The following is a 17,998-nucleotide window of genomic DNA, read 5'->3' as shown; positions in this document are numbered from 1 at the left end:
ATAATTTCTTTTTTTTATTATATATATATATATATATATATATATATATATATATATATATATATATATATATATATATAAACCAGAACCAGAGCAAGAAAGCAGCCAGGAAGCCTAATTGCACAGCTATTCAGGTGGAAAGTGCATCAGAGACCCCCAGTCTGAGAAAGATTATTGACATTTCATAAACTGGCACAAACATCTGTAAAACCCAGGGTGTGTTTTAGCATGATTTTCTTTCTTTTCAATTTTATGCATTTAATAACCATTTTTTAAGAGCAAGAATCATCCAAGTTTCTAAAGAAAGAAGAAATATTGCCCTCGTCTGTCCAGACACACACATGACCAAGTTTACTGCAGCTTTATTCAGTGCATCTTTAAACATGTTCAACTTGCACTGGGCTCTTAGAACACAGGAGTGGTGGTTACTAAATAATCACTCCTCTACACCTACATTGATTTTACCCATTAGAATTAATATATGTAATTTATGGTAAACTGTTCATTTTTTCCTTACTTGCCATTTACACTGCACTTAAAAGAACATGTTCAATAAATATGAATGTATTTAATTTAAAAAACAATAACTTTTTTAAGTGGCTTCAAACTTCAGCATGGTTGTCTTGAAAAATCTTTTTCCTGTCAAAAACAGGCCGAGTGCCAGAATTTTGCTATAATTTATTTATTTTTTATCAAAGTGTGAACTCCACTATTATAATCATATATCCCTCAAAGAAAATCCTTTCCTGGAGCTGCTAATAACACTCCAGATATACTACACAGCTGCAGGTTTGGGATAATCCGCTTTGCAGCTGTTACACAACACATTAAGAAGCAACAAATATATTGTATTTACAAATTGCTTTCCTACTTCCCGGTGTGCAACCAAGCAATTAACCATAGACGTCTCTTTCATGCAGAGTACTAAGAGCTTTCTTGCTTGAAAAAAGTGATTGCCATAAGCTGTGCAATAAGTGCATTAATGATTAATTTCCTTCACTAATTCTCCTTCGCAGACTTTGATCTGACTGACAGTGGTGTCACAGCTTTACTAAGTCTGCAGGTGGGGATACGAGTCCCCTTGGGTTGAGATTTGCCACTAAGCAGACGTCATAGTTGTCATGCATTAAAGCACGCCGAGCCACCGCAGTCCACCGGTTCTCCCACGGGTCTAGCTCCAGAATGTCCTTTGTTATGTCATCATGGCGATCTAAGGATAGTTAATACACAGAGTGGAAATTCAGTCACGGGGGGGGGGGGAGCTAAATATTTTATGCATAATAGGTATGGATACTTTTTCATTACCTGCTCCTTTGTAATATCCACAAACATAAATCTTTCCTCCCACAACACCAGCATTGGAGGCGTTGGTACGCAATGAAAGCTGGGAACATGGCAGAGGAGGTCCGTCCCTCCAATAATCTCCATCTGGGTTGTAAATCTCCACAGCGCTGAGACAGTGACGGGATTGTCCACGGTCCACACCCTCACAACCAATACCACCTGAGAAAGAAGTTGGCAAAAATCAGTGCAGTTCAAAGAGGACGGCCACCACAATGGCACTAATGAAATTCCTTCAAATGTATTGGCAGCTTAACAAAATAATTCATCTTACCCATCACATAAATTTCCCCATTGAGTACTACAGCACTGCAGCGGTACTTTGAGTATTTCATGGGACAAAGCTCTGTCCATTTGTTTGTGTTTGGATCATACTCCAAGAGGCGGTTACTAAGACAGTCGGGTTCCTCATCCATCCGGTATGACTGGAAGGTCGAAGGGGAGCAATGATATGACAAAGCAGAGCAGGTGCAGTCAGAGAAGGGTCACATAGGGACACAGTAAGAGCTCTCCTTCAATGTGTAAAAGAAGTATCTTTAGTTTATAAGACTTAAAGTGAATGTGTTTAAATAGCTGGAAAGTGATTTCTTTTATTTTGCCTCACCTGTGGGGTTCGACCGCCCACCACATAAAGGCGATCTTTCATTCTGACCACGCTGTGACAAGCCAAAGGCAAAGGAAGGGGTGCTGCGCTCCGCCAGGGTCCACCCTGCAGAGACCAGCGTTCCACACAGTTTGTGATGAGAAACTGGTTCTTCAGCTTCATCTGGCCACCCAGCAAGTATAGAGTGTCTCCCAGTGACGCCAGAGCATAAGAATCACGGTACTCTGCTGATGTCAGGTGCTCCCAGCTTCCCTGGGCCTCCACCATGTACCTGGAAATCAAATCTGGCAACATTTAGTATCTTCTGTATGTGGGGTAACCAAAGGCAAATCAGTCAAGTGCTTTCAGATATCTTTTCTTACCTGCAGATTTCAACACTGGTGTCTTTCTGTCGGGCCATTCTGCGAGCACTTGCCTCTCCTGCTACAATGATGTCATTTCTTTCAGTCACAACTCCAGCACACACATACCCCAGAGCCTCTCCGTAGCGAGGTGAGGTGATGTAATAAATTCGCCCTGTGGACGGTGCAAAGCAAAAGCTGCGCTCAGCATAGCTGCCATACCTTGACCTGATACCGCCACTGTCATTGCCAATGCAGAGCAGCAGATCTGTGGTCTCCATGCCATAACGCAGCTTTAGTTTGCGTGGTGCAGCCGCGGGATGCAAAGCCGTGGCCTCCAGTCCTTCGTTCATAATCTCCAGACACTCAGCATCAGCCAGCAGGGCTGTGTTTCTCTTTATTGCTTCTCTTAAGTAGTCGGGGTTTATCAGTGGCAGACGGACCTTCCGCAGGAGCTCTGGGAGATGCCGAACACGTACCTCTCCATCCACCAGGGTACTGTGTTTGACCCATCCAAGGACCACATCCAGAATGGTTTCTTCCCGAGACACATTCAGATCGTTAGATGACAGAAGCTTTCCAAGCTGATGGGCCTCCAACTCCAAGACCTCCTCATTCTGGCACACTTGGACAAAGTGCTGCCTCAGGAAGCGCTGAGCTTGGTCAGCCAGTTCCTCTGCACCGAGGTCACGGGCAAAGTAATATACACCAAGGCAATTAGAGGCATCCATGTTCTCCATCATGTGCAGCTGACAGCGAGTGAAGACATCATCCATCTGTAGAAGAAAAGCTGCTATGGAGATGCCTTGTACGTTGCCATTAGTGAGAGGAAGATCTGAGCAGTACATGTAGTTCAAGAGGAGGGCCAGGCTGTCTGCAGGAGTGTCACGCAGGAATATCTCTCTGTTGTTGCACTCACGCAGGCCACAGGTGAACATAACACGGAAGTATGGGCTGAAGGCGGACAGGACAACTCTGTGACAGGGAAAGCTGACGCCCTCAGCAACCAGCACCACATCTGTCAGATGCTCAGCGTCCCTCATCTTCCTCAGCTGGTCGAGCAGCAGCAGCCCATGTTTAGCAGTAAGATCCATTATGCTTCAAAACGTCGGTGAAAATGTTATTTACAAATTTAAACAGGAGGTTTTATACACCCTGAACAACTAATGAGGCTTTTTCTGAAAAACAGAAGAAAATGCACACAGAATTAAAGGTTGTCACTCCCGATGTTTCACTGGTGCATGATAGAGTGAAATTTGGTTAAAAAGGTTTGATAAAATCAAGCTTATGTGGATAAAAAGGAAGTAATGTTTCAGTTAAGATCAGTACAGTCTAAAAGAGACTTTAAGCAGTGCCTTATCTTTTCACCACCATCATGACATGATGACATGACATTTTCAGATTAGCCTTTGTGTACAATATATAGATCAACATATAGAAGTGTAGAAGCAGAGTAACACTGTAACAGATCACTATGACAGCAGACACATACTGCAGCATTTATTCCCTTTAAAAAAATTAGTCTTACCAAATGCATCAGCTTCTCTTGGCGTACTAAAAAGACCGTCTTCAATCTAAAAAGACCAGTGCATATCTGTTTTTAAACAGGCTACATGTGTTGTTGATGTTGCCGAATGTCACAGTCGGTGGGGTTAGAGAGGCCTGAGCAAATGCGTGGCAAAGATATGTACCCCCTCCTCTGCTGCTGCCCTCTGAGCTGGTAACCCAAAAATAGATAGTGTTGTGGCAGACAACAAGTGGGTCAGAAGGTTTTGAGTGATCCTTGAAGAGAAGGTTTTAAAGCAGTCACAACAATAACTGTTATTATATTTTATGTTGTCATTCATAATTTCACTCATCAGAATTAAATTGCCCACCATTTGGGGTAATTCTTTCCAGGTTGTTTGCCCTGGTTACATGCATGCCGCTCTGAAATGCATGAGATGTTGCTCTGAGTTTGGATTCAGATTTCATGACTGTGTTCTCTTAAAGACCCAGTGCATACTGTGTGTGCACAAGCTTCAGAAATCAGAGTTTCTCATAAAAAGGGACATAAAGCTTTAAAAGAACCCACGTTTGATTTTGTCACTTTGACTTCATTAAATAGTTACCTGGGTACGCTGGGTTTGAAATGACTGTTCATGGTTCGTTAGCTTCAGTTTTGTTGCTGAATGGAAAAAATAAAACAACATGAATGGAAACACATGATCACTGAGTTAACCTTTTTCTATTTTCAGCACATAATTATATATTTTGCTTCATCCGGTCCACTATCTTTGTAATAGCTCTGCCCACAATATCCTGGCTGTAGTTAATCATTAGGCAATATGGTGTAGATATGCAGATGCAGTTGCTGCTTCCACAACACTTCTCCGGCCTCTGCTTTTGGTTGCACGCTTGCAGTCAGAAAGAATCTTTGTACTTAGACAGAGTTAGACAGATGGAGTCTGCACGCAGATCTGAGAGATTCAGAGTGGAGAGGGATGTGCTTGATGAACTGAAACTGGAAGAGGTAACACAGAGGAAATCATATGCTGATATCCACTCTTCTCTAAGTGAGCAGCTAAAGAATGCCTTAAGGTAAGGTCCTAAAGAATACCTACCAGCAGCTCTACAGCACAAAGATTTTCACAGTTCTTCTTCTTGAATTCTTCAAATTCCTCCCAGATGCAACATACATTACCTCAAGCAAAGTATAGTGAGGAGACTGCCTGTGTTATACTGGCTCCCCAAGTACTCAGTCTGGGACTACGGCATGCCAGACCTCATCTCCGGGATTAGTGTGGGTATAATGCACCTGCCACAAGGTATGGGAATATTTTAGTATGACTTGCCAGTTGTATTCAAATAGCATAGCTCCTTAAACATACCTGTCCGTCAGCTGGTGTAAGAAAACATCTGTCATCTACAGGTATGGCATATGCATTACTGGCTTCTTTACCTCCTGTATTTGGCCTCTACTCATCGCTCTACCCAGCACTGGTCTACTTCTTTTTTGGAACATCACGCCATGTTTCCATAGGTAGTGATGCAAATGGGAGACATACACTGTGCCATGGCAGCTGTGGTAACTGTTGTAATCACACGAGTTGCTATGTTTTATTGTGTTCAGGCACATTTACGGTGCTGAGCATCATGGTGGGTAGTGTGACAGAAAGACTTGCTCCGGATGTAGATTTCCAGAAAGCGAATGGGACCAACATCACTGCAGAGGTAGATGTGACTGCCAGGGACTCATACAGGGTGCAAGTGGCAGCAGCTACTACTGTGCTTGGAGGACTTATTCAGGTTTGCAAACCTGGAACATCTCAGAAAACAATAACACCCTATTTTGCTATTACAGCTGCATTAACACATACGTACTGAAAATATCGCATTTACAGGTGCTACTGGGTGTGGTAAAGTTTGGATTTGTGGGGACATATTTGTCTGAACCTCTGGTGCGAGCTTACACAACAGCTGCAGCAGCCCATGCTGTGGTGGCACAACTGAAGTACATCTTTGGAGTTTCCCCTACGCGGTTTAGTGGTCCGCTGTCATTGGTGTATGTGAGTACTATGAAGTATTGTAAGTAAGTGCTCTCTGTGTTTCTGTTAATAAAACAGTCCTGACCTTATTCTTTTACATGTGTTGGAACAACTTGAGTGTATGTGTTAAATCGCAGCATTGACACTCACAGAGGAGCTGCATACATACTCTCACCTAAGTAGCACAAATGCTTTTAGGACTTTGTCTCTTTCATTTAGACATCTTTTATGCATTTTTAATGATTGTACTGATTTGACACATCCTAATCTGTTTTTGTTGCAGAGTACTAAAGCATATATTGGAAAAAGTATTTAAAAGTACTGAGTGGTTCCAGAGTTAACTACAAGGCATGTGATAATCTGAAATCAGTTATCTGTCATAGTTTGATTTCTACCTATGCAGGCAACACGGCTTGTTAAAGACACCATTCTGAGCAAAATCAGTACAATGTCACTTTTATGTCACTTTATATAACTTCATATAACTTTACAGACTCTGAAGGATGTTTGCTCTTTGCTGCCAAACACTCATCTTCCCACACTGCTGGTCAGCGTTGTGACTATAGTGCTTCTAATTGCAGCCAAGGAGCTCAACTCATTTCTCAGTTCAAAGCTGCCAGTTCCCATCCCAGTGGAGCTTATCACCGTAAGTTGACCGGAGGAGACCCTCTCTGGCTGCTCTTTCGGTTATCACCTCTGTGCTCTGTGCTGATGCAGCGGTGCTGAAAAAGCACAGACACAGTGGAAAAGAGCAGCTGAATCAGCAGCACCGTAGGGGCCTCTCTCTTTTTGCACTTCATGGCAAAAGATTATGGCTAATAATTAAGTGCACATCATCTATTTAGTCATATGAATGACTGAATTTTACTGACTGATTTTTAAGGTAGACATGTGCTGCGAAATTTAGCTTTGCACCTTTATGTTTGTGACATTCGTGTTTGCTGTGATCATTTTAGATTGTGGCAGGGACACTGATATCCTCCTATGCCCACTTGAACACCAACTACACAATTTCAGTTGTTGGAGAAATTCCTAGTGGGTATGCATTTAACTTTATCTTCTACTGCTGTCATTTTGCTTAAGTCATTTTTCGAGCATGTTAGAACTAACTGGTTTCCTTCATATCCCCCACCTGTGCACCAGTTTAAGTTCCCCCAGTGTGCCAGATGTGAATCTTTTCGGAGAAGTCATCGGTGATGCTTTTGCACTGGCCATTGTTGGATACGCCATAACTATTTCCCTTGGCAAAACATTTGCACTAAAACATGGATACAAGGTGGACAGTAACCAGGTGAATAAGACCTCACAACAAATAATCCATGACTTTTTCTACATTCAGTAAAACTCTGTTATTTTCATCTTTTTCTCTCCAAATTGTGTGTCTTTGTCTCCACCCTGTCACAGGAGCTTGTGGCGCTGGGTCTGAGTAATACAGTTGGAGGCTTCTTTCAGTGCTTCTCTGTCTGCTCCTCTATGTCTCGAAGTCTAATACAAGACACAACTGGGGTCAAAACACAAGTGAGTGAGCACCTGAAGTTAAAACTTTACACAGAGGCAGCCTAGAAACAAGTGTTACATCACAAGCCAAAGACATTCCAAAAAAGCGCTGCATGTGCGAGAGCTGTACAGCAAACTGGCTACAAATATGTCCCAGTTGAGTACCTTAATTTAAAAAATAAAGAATAGTAAACCAGAAATTTGACATTTATGGTGTTTAGTTATTATGCAAACCCAAAGCTAAATGGAGACAAGAAGCAATCAAATAGTTGTTTGGGGACTGCTAAATGTTAGGAATATATGTATTAGACACATGCTGTCATATCTTTGTGTTGTTTGTGCAGATGGCTGGAGTTGCCTCATCTCTAATTGTGTTAGTGATCATACTTAAACTTGGGACACTGTTCCAGGAACTGCCAAAGGTCAGATTGCGCTATGACCTGCCTGTCTTTACTGTTTTTATGATGCTTTACAGATTTTCTGGCATTTCTGACCATATTCCTGACTATTCTTGTTGCTTTAGGCCGTCCTATCAGCAGTTGTGTTTGTAAATTTGAAAGGGATGTTCAAGCAGTACTATGACATCATTACACTGTGGAGGAGCAGCAAGATCGACCTGGTGAGAGGATAACGAATTGTGATCGTGTATCATTTTAAATCATATTTAAATGTAGTTACAGAGTTTCACAATAATTGTCACAGGAACGGGATAATGCAGTGTAACCCTGTGTCTCATAGGTGGTTTGGTTGGTCACCTGGGTATCAACATTGCTCCTCAATCTGGACCTGGGTCTGGCAGCATCTGTCACCTTTGCAGTGTTTACGGTTATCTTCAGGACTCAGCTGTAAGACACCTCTCACCTAATCATAGCAATTCACTCTGCAGTCTGTCAGTCATGCTGTTTGTGAGATGCAGCATTAGGGACAAGATGTTAGACTGCAGGATTTGCCAGATTAGAAAAATTGGCTGTATGCAAACATAATGTGCACATACATTAAGTGTTTTTATTTCTTTTCTCAGGCCGACATACTCTGTTCTGGGAAATATTCCAGGTACAGAGCTCTATGTGGATATAGAAATGCACAGAGAGGTGAGACAGAAAGGCATGAGTAAAAGCTTGTCTCCCTTGACTGCCAAATAATTAATGATGTCTCTGTGTTTGACAGGCGAGAGGGATTCCAGGTGTTACTATATTCCGCTCGTCTGCAACAGTTTATTTCGCCAATGCTGATCTCTACCTGGAAGCCCTGAAAGAAAAGGTCTGTAAGAATGATATCAAGCCCACGACTGCAACTTGTGACTTTATCTCTTGAATAGTCTGATCATTCACTATTTTCTTGATCAATAATTAAATCGTCTTGCACAGTGGAAAAAGAAATGCATCACCAAAATGACCTTGCCAGTCCCAATTCCAATCATTTATTATCACACATGACAAAAGCAGTTTGAGAACATAAAACCAGACAATTACAGATCCCTACCCTTTTTTGTGAGCATTTGTGTTATCCTCATCCTATATTTTATTCTTCTTCTTCCTGTTTTCAGAGTGGCCTTAACATCAGCAAAATGATTATCTACAAAAGGAGGCAGGAGGCTAAACAGAAACGAAGAGAAAGACGGGCTGAGAGACGGGCAAAGAGGCAGGCCAAGAGAGAAGTAATGTTCAGTATCTTATTCTCCTTTCAGCTGCTCTCTTTCGGGGTCACTGCAGCATCTCTTCTCGCCCACTGCATCTTCCTCTCTTGTGCAAACCACATATATGTCATCTCTCACCACATCCAAAAGCCTCCTTTTTGGGCCTTTTTTCTTTTTCTCCTGCCTGGCAGCTCCACCTCAACAACCTTTTCCCAGTTTACCCAGTATATGTCCTCTACATAATATGAGTCACACAGATGCGAAAGAGTGCAGGCAGGATGGAGATGAATGTCAGAGGTGATTTGAGACAGAAGGTCAGCAGAAAAAGTGAGAAGGAAGGTTTAAGACGTAGTGAAACATGCTATGATGCACGGTTTGGAGCTGACAGAAAAGACAGGAGGCTGAACACAGTGTTGAGGATGGAGGTGCCAGGCAGAAGAAAAAGAGGAAGCTCCATGGATATACTGAAGGAGGACATGCAGAGGGTTGGTGTAATAGAAGAGGATGCTGCAGGTAGGGTGAGATGGAGACAGATGATCCACTGTGGTGACCTCTAAAGGGAGCAGTCGAAAGAATAATGAAAGATGTGGGCCATCAGTAGCCCAAGTCCTCTAAACCTAAAACCTTCACAGCTATATTAACAATAATTTCCTTTATATCCAACTCCTAAGAGACGAGCACAGAGGGCAGCTAGACAACTTTCAGAGTTCTCTCTGGAGGAAGAGGGTGGCTGTTGGAGAGACACATCCATAGACGGGACCGTTATAGTGGAGGACGAGCAGGGTGGGACTGAGAGGGAAAATGGGACAGTGTTTGTCATCCCAACCACTCCCCGAACACCAGACGGTAGATGGGAATACCTCAAAGGAGGAGATCCAGATTGCACCAGCTTAGGATGGATGTCTGAGCTGCAGGATGGGGACACCACCACTCTGGGCTCAAGCAGTGAGGACACCTTGAGCCAGGATCTTGAGCGAATGTCTCTGGGTTCCCTGGGCAAATGGACCTGGGATATTCATTCCATCATTCTTGACCTCTCCACAGCTAACTTCATTGACACAGTGGCTATCAAGACCATGAAAAATGTAAGTGATAAGCAGGCAATTATTTCACGAGTGAAATACCCACACATTTTATGCTGTTTTAAAAGCTTGGGACAAAACCATAAGACTTTAAGATAATTCAGGGAAAAAGGGTTGTTTTTAAATAGCAATGTCAAATATAGACACAGAGCAGCATACTTTTTGAATGCCGGTGTTTAAAATTTTCTGTAACAGATTCATAGCTTGTCACAGCAAAATTGACCCTGAAGATCCATTCTGGTATAAATTATTGAAATAACAGAGGTTTATTATATCGACAGATTTTCCAGGACTTCAGTGAGATTGATGTAGATGTCTACATGGCTGGTTGTCAAGGTAAGTGAATACTGCTGCTGCAGGTGTATTGTGCTGCACTTTATGGTGGTGATAATTCACTCATAGACTCTTTTGTTTGCAGCCTCTGTGGTGGAACAATTAGAGCATGGTGACTTCTTCTCTGAGAAAATAACAAAGAGACGTCTTTTTGCCTCCGTACACGACGCTGTGCTCCACTGTCTAAACCACCGTGGAGCGACAACCATCCCAAGATATGAGCCGTCAGTGGTACGTCCAGCCAACATTCAGGTTTCATTTTCAAACGCAACTTTCATCTGTCTGGGTATGGATATGTTACGGCTGACGATTAAATATTTAAAACACTTTTTTGATTACAGGAGCTGCATACCAGCACGAAACTTTAAGGCCTTCATGCAAACACGTGGAAAAATGTTGAGTAGAAGGAATAATGAATTTATGCAATATCAATTTATTACTTTCTGAGCTATCCCACTGTGTGATAAGGGTGTCTCCTTCATTTTCATACAGTTTTTTTTTAATTTAACTTATATAAAAGAAAGACTAGTGTTCAAGACAGAAGAGCTCACTTTATTTTATTCAATGTGGGAGAGTGAGAGTGCATTCAAAAATAAATACATAATAAATAAAATGAAATCTGGAAGATATCTTGTGCATTTCATGTATTGTGCATTCCACGTGGAAAAGGTACCGATGAATTCAAGGGAGAAAAACAAAGGCAACATGCATCACACTGACAGTGTGTGAGCCTATTTTTTGGTAATGGCAGCAATAAGAAGGTAGAACACTGAAAGGTTTTTGTTTTCAGTTTTCAAGTGCAATTGTTGCACATCTGACGCATGCAAAGAAAAGCTTTTAAAATTGCAACTCCTTGACTGTGTTTCTAGTGCAATACTTCTAACACACGAGGTTTTGGTAGATAAAAATAACAGGATAGCAATATCCAAGCAAAAAAATATAACAACAAAACATCTCTTTACTGTTGCATAAACCCACTGTGACCTCATTCCCTGAATAAATCTTGTCCTTACATACTGGCCACAAACGGTGTTACCAAAAACATTGTGCACAGGACTGAGGAAGGCTGGGATTTCTTATTTGTATTATTTGGCAGATAAGCTACAAGTCTTGATGGATGCTAGGACTCTGTATTCCTGTGTTCATAGTCAGATCTTCATCATCATCTTCTTCCTCTTCTGGCTGTTGTAACACCAACTGCTGATAGCGAGTCTGCCTCTGGTAATCCGGATCAATGTTGATCCATTTATTGGCAACCCACTTAGTGCCATGGGTGACCATACAACCTCCATGCAGAGCGTATTCGTCCTGTTCCCCCACCCAACCTAATGAGAAAAAATGTGTTTTTTTTCCTTTGACTAAAAACATCCTTTAACTATTTTAATTTAAAAATCAAATTTACATTAACATACTGACACTTTGGTGGCAACCAGAGCAGTTCAGATTAGATTTATCACTGTATTAACATGAATTTTTAAATCTACGTTATTAGGCTCCAAAACAACAGTTCTAATATTTTCTTGATCTCATTTAACTTTTAATTGCGTAAACAATTTGATCAACTATCAGGACTGTACAGATGTCCATTATTTTTTCATCTACTTCTACCTATTGACACCAAAGTCAAAGTCAACTGTGGTAAAGACATTCATGAATCCCTGACACTGTATCTACTGTATTCTTCACTTTGATCTAACATCACCATGAGATATATGTCTCCCATATATGTTTCTATGACAACAAACCAACCAATCATATACCAGAGTTAACCATCAGTATCAACAGCCTCTATTCACTGTTTAGTCTCAAAAGTTTGCAAATCTAACATTGTAAACATGTTAACACTGTTGGTATGCACTAATTTCCAAGAAATACTGAGTCTATGTAAGCTCTTAGGATGGATTTTTAGGCTTATTCAACACTTACTAAGATTATGAATTTCTTTTCATAGAAAAAAAAAGCAAATTACACATCGAGACTCATTCGCTAATGTGCACAGAAACTTTTTCACCCTGCACAAAATTACTGGATTCACAAATGTGTACACTGTCCAATTTTTTTCACATCACATGCAAATGTTTGGGAATTTGAATCTATTTAAATCAACAGTCCAGTGGAATCTGCATACTATGTGTATATTACGAAATTTCCCTTTATATGGAAACATGTTTATCTTGACGTGAGTAGGTGAAAGCAGGACAATGCTGTAAGATAGAAGCTTGCACTAAGGCAACAAAGAAGCTTGGACATCAAAGTTAAGGAAAAAACATTAACAATAACAAAAAATATTAATTTGATTACTTAATCAATCATTATTAGTAAGGTAGTAGTAAAAATAGTAAGTAGTAGTATTTTTAAGATGTATATTTAAATTCTGCGAGACCAGATCATTGTCATTTGTTAATATTATGGTCTTAGCCATTTCTAAATTTGTTCAGAGAGTGGAAAACAAAATCAGGTACAAAAACTACAAATTTATGTACCTGCACTGGTTATGAATGAGGTCATTCATACAAATTGTATTTGAATGTTGGTACACAATCTGTGTACTGGAAATACGTAATGAAAATAATACGCAGTTTGGTTTGCTGCGTTTTCTTTTTGCTTTTTTACTGGAAATTTGTCTTTCATTTACCCACCTCTTCCATCAGAAAGGTAGTTGTACCAGAAAACAGCGGTCCCTTTGGTCGGCTTCACCCTCAGGTTACTTTTGTCACAATTCCTTCTGGTGTCCAAAAGATCCACGTCATTGTGTATGAGAGACTGAAACACATGTTCAAAATCAGTCACATAGCTTGTCTGATGTCATACTCGTGCAGTTGCTGACATATGTGTGAGTCGCCACAGTTATGAAACACATGCGCAGAATGTACACAATACGTTTGCAGGACACTTTGCACACATTTCCTGACCATTTTCCTGACTATTACGCACCACTTCATCATAGGTCCTGTTGTCTGCCACTGGGAATGCGGTCTCCCCGCCCCCATCAACAGAATTCAGGTAGAAGAGAACTGTGATGTACCTAAGTGTGCAACACAGATTTAAATTGACACACACATGTATAGTGCAAGCAAACAGCACACAAACACACACACAAACAACAAGCGTGCACAATTTTTTGCAAGATAATGTTGAGTCACACAAACTAGCATGCCAGCTGTCACAATGGAGCAACAGTGAGTAGTTCAGTAATGATGTCAGACAGATGAATTCATATGTGAACAAACGTGGATATATTTGTTAAGAAGTGCTGCTTCTAGCTTCTCACCTGCAAGACGTTTCAAAAGGAGTAGAAGCATTTGCAGCAAGGCGTGTGTGTGTACAGGCTGTTTCAGGGTAGACCGGGCCACTGTCGTGGTGGGCATGGTAATGTCCCCCCTCCTCATAGCGAACCACCTGAAGAGGTTCACTAAGATCCACTAACGTGGGTGGGAGTCGAGTGAGGCGAATCACCCTTTGACAAGTGAAAGGAAACGTTTTAAATAAATGTAAGCACAGGATGAATCCCAGTAACGGTTTGTCTTTCTTACCTCTCTTTGATGTCTTGGAGGACCTGGTGTGCTCCTTTGCCCTGGTACAACCACGTGTGTCTGCTGTTTCTCACCAGCTGACTCCTTTTCACCCCGCGCTGCAACAGGAAGCGCTGGAAAGCATCGTTGCTCAGAAGCCTGAACTCTTCTAGACTCAGCAAACCTACCCAAAGTATGAGGATGCACAGTCATATGAACATTTTCTAGCTCGTAGAACATCCTGCAACAGCAGTAACTTGAAGCAATTGTTTTCTGCAGTGTCTCACATTGTTGCGGCAGAATTCTCTACACTCTTCTTAGTAATGTAGCTTCAGTTAACTGAGGTTTGTTGCAACTTGTTGCAACTTTTGCACAGCTCTCCTGAGGCCTCTGTTACCTCCAGACCCTCTGAACTTTGACTGAACGATTACAAGATCTTAATTCTTTTCTTTAACAGCCGTCCTTTTGCAGATTTGTTGGTGTAAGTGAGATCATTGTCCTGTTGCATGACTCAGTATCAGCCAAGCTTTAGCTTTGGACAGATGGCCTCACATTAACACATCTGTCATGGTTCATAGTAAAGTAAAGTAAAATTTTATTTATATAGCACCTTTCAAGATAAAATCACAAAGTGCTTTACAGAGGCAGAAAACAGACATTAAAATCTAAAACAAAACAAAATCAACCAAAAGCGAGTTTAAACAGATAGGTTTTTAACTGCTTTTTAAAAGACATGACTGAGTCCACAGATCTCAAACTCAAAGGGAGCGAGAACATAAAGAGTCTGGGAGCCACTGATACATGGGTTTGGGTCGATGACCCACTGTGTTGAGCTTTGTGGGTTTAGTGAAGTGGTTTATGTTCTAGTTCTGAACAGTTTCATCCTTATCCATTTTTCTATTACAGTTCCTTGGTTGATGTTAGTCCCTTTTGTGATCCCTGTCTCCCGAGTCATGTCCCTGTGTCCAGTCCCTGTGTTCTGTCTCCATGTCTGTCTGCATTCCCTGTCTTGTCTAGTTAATACAGCTGTAGTGTGGCTCTGTGTGCTTTCCCCTTTCCTGTTCCCATGTTTCTCTCTCTACGTTCCATCCCTTTGTCTCCTCAGTCCCAGGGTCAAGTTCACATGTCTTAGTCTGAGTCTGTTTGTGTGTGTTGCTGATATTTCCTGTCTTACTTTGTCTCTTGTCCAGTGTGCATTATGTATAGATTTCTGTCTCGTTAGTCAGATTTAGTTCACCTGTGATCCATCTCCCTAATTACCTCTTATGTGTATTTATCTCTCATTTTTCTCAGTTCCCTGTTTTGTCCTTATCATACATGCCCTAATGTTATAGCTATCTGTTAGTCAGCATTAGTTCCTTCCAGTTTGTTTTTTTCTAGCGCTAGCTCTATTCTGCTCTGCTTTATATTTTGTTAAATCAGCCTTTTGCCAGTTAATAAAGATGTATTTTCAGATAAGTCTGTCTGCCGAGTCCTGCACTTGGGTCCACATGCTGCCTGTCGCAAACCTTCCCATGACAACACCTGAATACTCCAAATCTGCTAAAACTTCTGCTTGTACAGAGATGGTTAGACTTGCTGATGATCACTCGTGGTGTGATTGAGACACGGCGGGTCCATAGATCGTTATTCAGACCCAAATTTAATACACGCGGCTGCAGCTCTCAGCTGGCAGCCGCACATTCATCACACCACATTCCACACAACTTGCAGACGCACGGATTGTGATTCCGGATGTCATGCAGGTGCGTCTGCACGGCACCGCAAACCACGCCCCACCACATCACTTAATCAACACATCTGATTGGCAGCACTTTTCTGCTAGTTACACTCTTTAATTCCTCTTTAACTCTTTTATGTTTAAATAGAGCTCAATATTTGATTAAGATTCTTATCACATCATTGTTACTAGCATGGACATATAGCACTGAAACTTGCTTGAAAACGTTGTACTGGAAAAGAAATTAAATGTATAGCAGAAGGTAAGTAAGTTTAGTTGCCACCTAAAATCTTTTCAAAATTATCCATAAATGCATTGTTTATGTAAGGAGGTAGTTACTGTGGCCCTGAGAGCTCAAAAGCACTGCAGCCTATGAAAATAACAGCAAATCATGTGAAGGGCTGCACTGAAACACGTGAGATAAAGATGCAAGGTAAAGTAAATTCTCAATGGAAAATCAGAATACACATTACCTTGCATCTTTTTTACAAGGTCTTGGTGGAAATGATTAATTAAGTTAATTTCTTACCATTGCCATCCTTGTCAGCTTTGAGCCCAGCATAAATTTCTCGCAGATTCTCTGGTGTGAGCCAGATGCCATCTCTCACTCGAGAATGAGTCAGTATCTGGAGGAGTCATAGTGTTTAAGATGGAATGAGTAAGAGACCTCTGAAGCAAAAAGTAACAAAAAAATACTTCAGGTTGCGCACTATGCCTCTCAGTCCACAAACTGACATACACCTCATGGAGCTGCAATTGTCCATCCTGGTTGATATCTAGAAGGTTAAAGATCTCCTCTGGGCTGAGATTGAGCTCCCTGGCCAGCTCCTCCTGACCATCTTGTACCATTAACTGGCTCTCCATTAGACCCTTCAGCTGGGCAAGCTGCATCACCACACGGCACTCATCCTCAGACAGAAAACCCGGGATCTCTGCAGAAACACAAAAAGTAAGAAACACTACGGAGGAAATTAAGACAGCATTATCTGTCTGATTCTTCATCTTCTCTTTTTAAACTAATGGGATAGCTTAGAAAGTGTGGTAGGAAGGATCATCTACCAATTGGTTAAGAAGGTCAGTCAGAAGGTTGATGGATGGAGCCCCATAATTCAAAGAATCCTTGAGCAAGAACCCTGAATTTCCTGCATTAAATAGTAGTATGTACATGAATGTTAGAAAACAGTGGTTAGGTATAGATAAAAGCACTGTATGAGTGTGAATGTGATTGGGTGAATGAGACCAGAGTCCTCAAATTGAGTAGAATAATGCCATTCAAGTACCACTCTATAATGTCAGGCTACATTCCTCAGGCTGGAATTTAACCAGTTGTTGACTGATTTAAAAGATGGACTTGTTGACTTTTGGAAATTCTGAATATTGCGTCTCACATTTTCAAAATTTACTTGATTAAAGAAAAAACCACAACTATCAGATTAATTTAAATTTCAAATATTGTCAAACCAAAGTTCAGTTAGTGTCCAGCTAACCTACAGCAAATCTTCTTATATCAACCTTGAGTCAGCTCTTTAAAATCTGCAGGAAATCGCATTACTTATAAAAACAAAACATGTGAATAGATCAGGAAGCAATCCAAATGACTACAGGCCTACATTTCACCCACTTCATAATACTTGCAAAGCATTCCCACTGCATGCTGTGCACTGATGCATTATGTTTTTCAGGTACAGATGCATTTCTGCCCTTTACCCAGTCAGCTGTGAGACCCTAATTGCATCCCATGTGCAATGGACCGACTTTGTATAGAGTAGTTGCCTTAGGACTTACTTGCCTATTTTATGAGGTCCTAGATGTAGCACAATAATCAGCCCAGTCTGGGTTATGTTAAGGTAAAGTAGCCAAGTGTAAGCTGCAGCACTTCTTTTTTTATTCTCCTTTTGGGCATCTGAGGCAGATCTTCATTTTTATCTTCTTTTAGCTACGTGGCTGTGCAGCCTCTTACCAAAAAGAAGCGGTTTCAGGCTCAAAGTCCTCATCTCGTGAAGTCTCCCTGACACCAGTGACACCTTCTGGACATGTCCCACCTGAAAGGGAAATCAAAGGCGTGTGAGAGGATGACAGAAGGAGCGATGCATCATCATCATCCTCAAGTACTCACCCTAACTCACCCTTATTCCCTCTATCCGTGGCAGAGAAATATCGCGCTGAAGCTCGTCTTTCGATGGCGGACGTCGCGACTCGGGGCGCTGGTGGCCGCTGCTGGGAGCATCACGACTTCGGTTCGCGTCTTCCTGCCCACTGTTGTAGTGCACGTAGAAAAGCAGCGCGATCACGTTAATGATGTAAACATGAAAAAACACCATCACTACCACAAAGTAGGAGCGGGAGCACACGCTGCTCTTGTGGCAGGAGAGGCGCTCGCACGGCTGACGAAGCGGCAAGGTCGC

General features: G+C 41.5%; 3 protein-coding genes and 1 long non-coding RNA gene across 4 annotated transcripts in view; 2 read left to right on the top strand and 2 right to left on the bottom strand.

Annotated features, from left to right (window-relative positions):
- Window positions 1–64: 64 nt before the first annotated feature.
- Window positions 65–3,977, bottom strand: kbtbd12 (kelch repeat and BTB (POZ) domain containing 12). The gene is made up of 6 exons (XM_004548520.4): window positions 3,815–3,977; window positions 2,308–3,464; window positions 1,946–2,216; window positions 1,616–1,766; window positions 1,306–1,503; window positions 65–1,210 (listed from the first exon to the last, which is right to left on the bottom strand). Exons 2-6 carry the CDS (start codon window positions 3,378–3,380, stop codon window positions 1,041–1,043), a joined length of 1,863 nt encoding a protein of 620 aa, XP_004548577.3. The 5' UTR covers window positions 3,381–3,464; window positions 3,815–3,977; the 3' UTR covers window positions 65–1,040.
- A 680-nt stretch (window positions 3,978–4,657) lies between these two features.
- On the top strand, window positions 4,658–10,986 carry slc26a6l1 (solute carrier family 26 member 6, like 1). Its single transcript, XM_004548518.5, has 19 exons — window positions 4,658–4,866; window positions 4,954–5,093; window positions 5,198–5,308; window positions 5,399–5,574; window positions 5,670–5,834; window positions 6,307–6,459; window positions 6,770–6,852; window positions 6,957–7,104; window positions 7,218–7,331; window positions 7,655–7,732; window positions 7,834–7,929; window positions 8,049–8,155; window positions 8,332–8,401; window positions 8,478–8,570; window positions 8,857–8,967; window positions 9,618–10,031; window positions 10,310–10,364; window positions 10,447–10,592; window positions 10,703–10,986. Exons 1-19 carry the CDS (start codon window positions 4,727–4,729, stop codon window positions 10,727–10,729), a joined length of 2,427 nt encoding a protein of 808 aa, XP_004548575.3. The 5' UTR covers window positions 4,658–4,726; the 3' UTR covers window positions 10,730–10,986.
- A 123-nt stretch (window positions 10,987–11,109) lies between these two features.
- Window positions 11,110–17,998, bottom strand: part of p4htmb (prolyl 4-hydroxylase, transmembrane b) — a 7,540-nt gene continuing 651 nt past the window's right edge. The window contains exons 1-9 of the mRNA XM_004548519.5: window positions 17,720–17,998; window positions 17,554–17,635; window positions 16,335–16,525; window positions 16,123–16,219; window positions 13,895–14,057; window positions 13,633–13,818; window positions 13,296–13,386; window positions 13,001–13,124; window positions 11,110–11,686 (exon numbers count right to left, since the gene is read on the bottom strand). The exon at window positions 17,720–17,998 is cut by the window's right edge and continues 651 nt beyond it. Coding sequence (XP_004548576.1) covers window positions 11,463–11,686; window positions 13,001–13,124; window positions 13,296–13,386; window positions 13,633–13,818; window positions 13,895–14,057; window positions 16,123–16,219; window positions 16,335–16,525; window positions 17,554–17,635; window positions 17,720–17,998 — 1,437 coding nt within the window. The 3' untranslated portion in view covers window positions 11,110–11,462. The remainder of the gene's footprint in view (window positions 11,687–13,000; window positions 13,125–13,295; window positions 13,387–13,632; window positions 13,819–13,894; window positions 14,058–16,122; window positions 16,220–16,334; window positions 16,526–17,553; window positions 17,636–17,719) is intronic.
- LOC105940865 (uncharacterized) overlaps window positions 16,378–17,998 on the top strand; it is a 2,443-nt gene continuing 822 nt past the window's right edge. Inside the window, exons 1-3 of the long non-coding RNA XR_001167515.3 lie at window positions 16,378–16,542; window positions 17,276–17,440; window positions 17,530–17,998. The exon at window positions 17,530–17,998 is cut by the window's right edge and continues 822 nt beyond it. This is a non-coding gene — a long non-coding RNA (uncharacterized LOC105940865). The remainder of the gene's footprint in view (window positions 16,543–17,275; window positions 17,441–17,529) is intronic.

This window comes from Maylandia zebra, linkage group LG5, assembly GCF_041146795.1.
Source record: "Maylandia zebra isolate NMK-2024a linkage group LG5, Mzebra_GT3a, whole genome shotgun sequence".
Classification (NCBI taxonomy): Eukaryota; Metazoa; Chordata; class Actinopteri; order Cichliformes; family Cichlidae; genus Maylandia; species Maylandia zebra.
The sequence above is the reverse complement of the archived record's forward strand: the minus strand, read 5'-3'. Positions and strand labels throughout refer to the sequence as shown.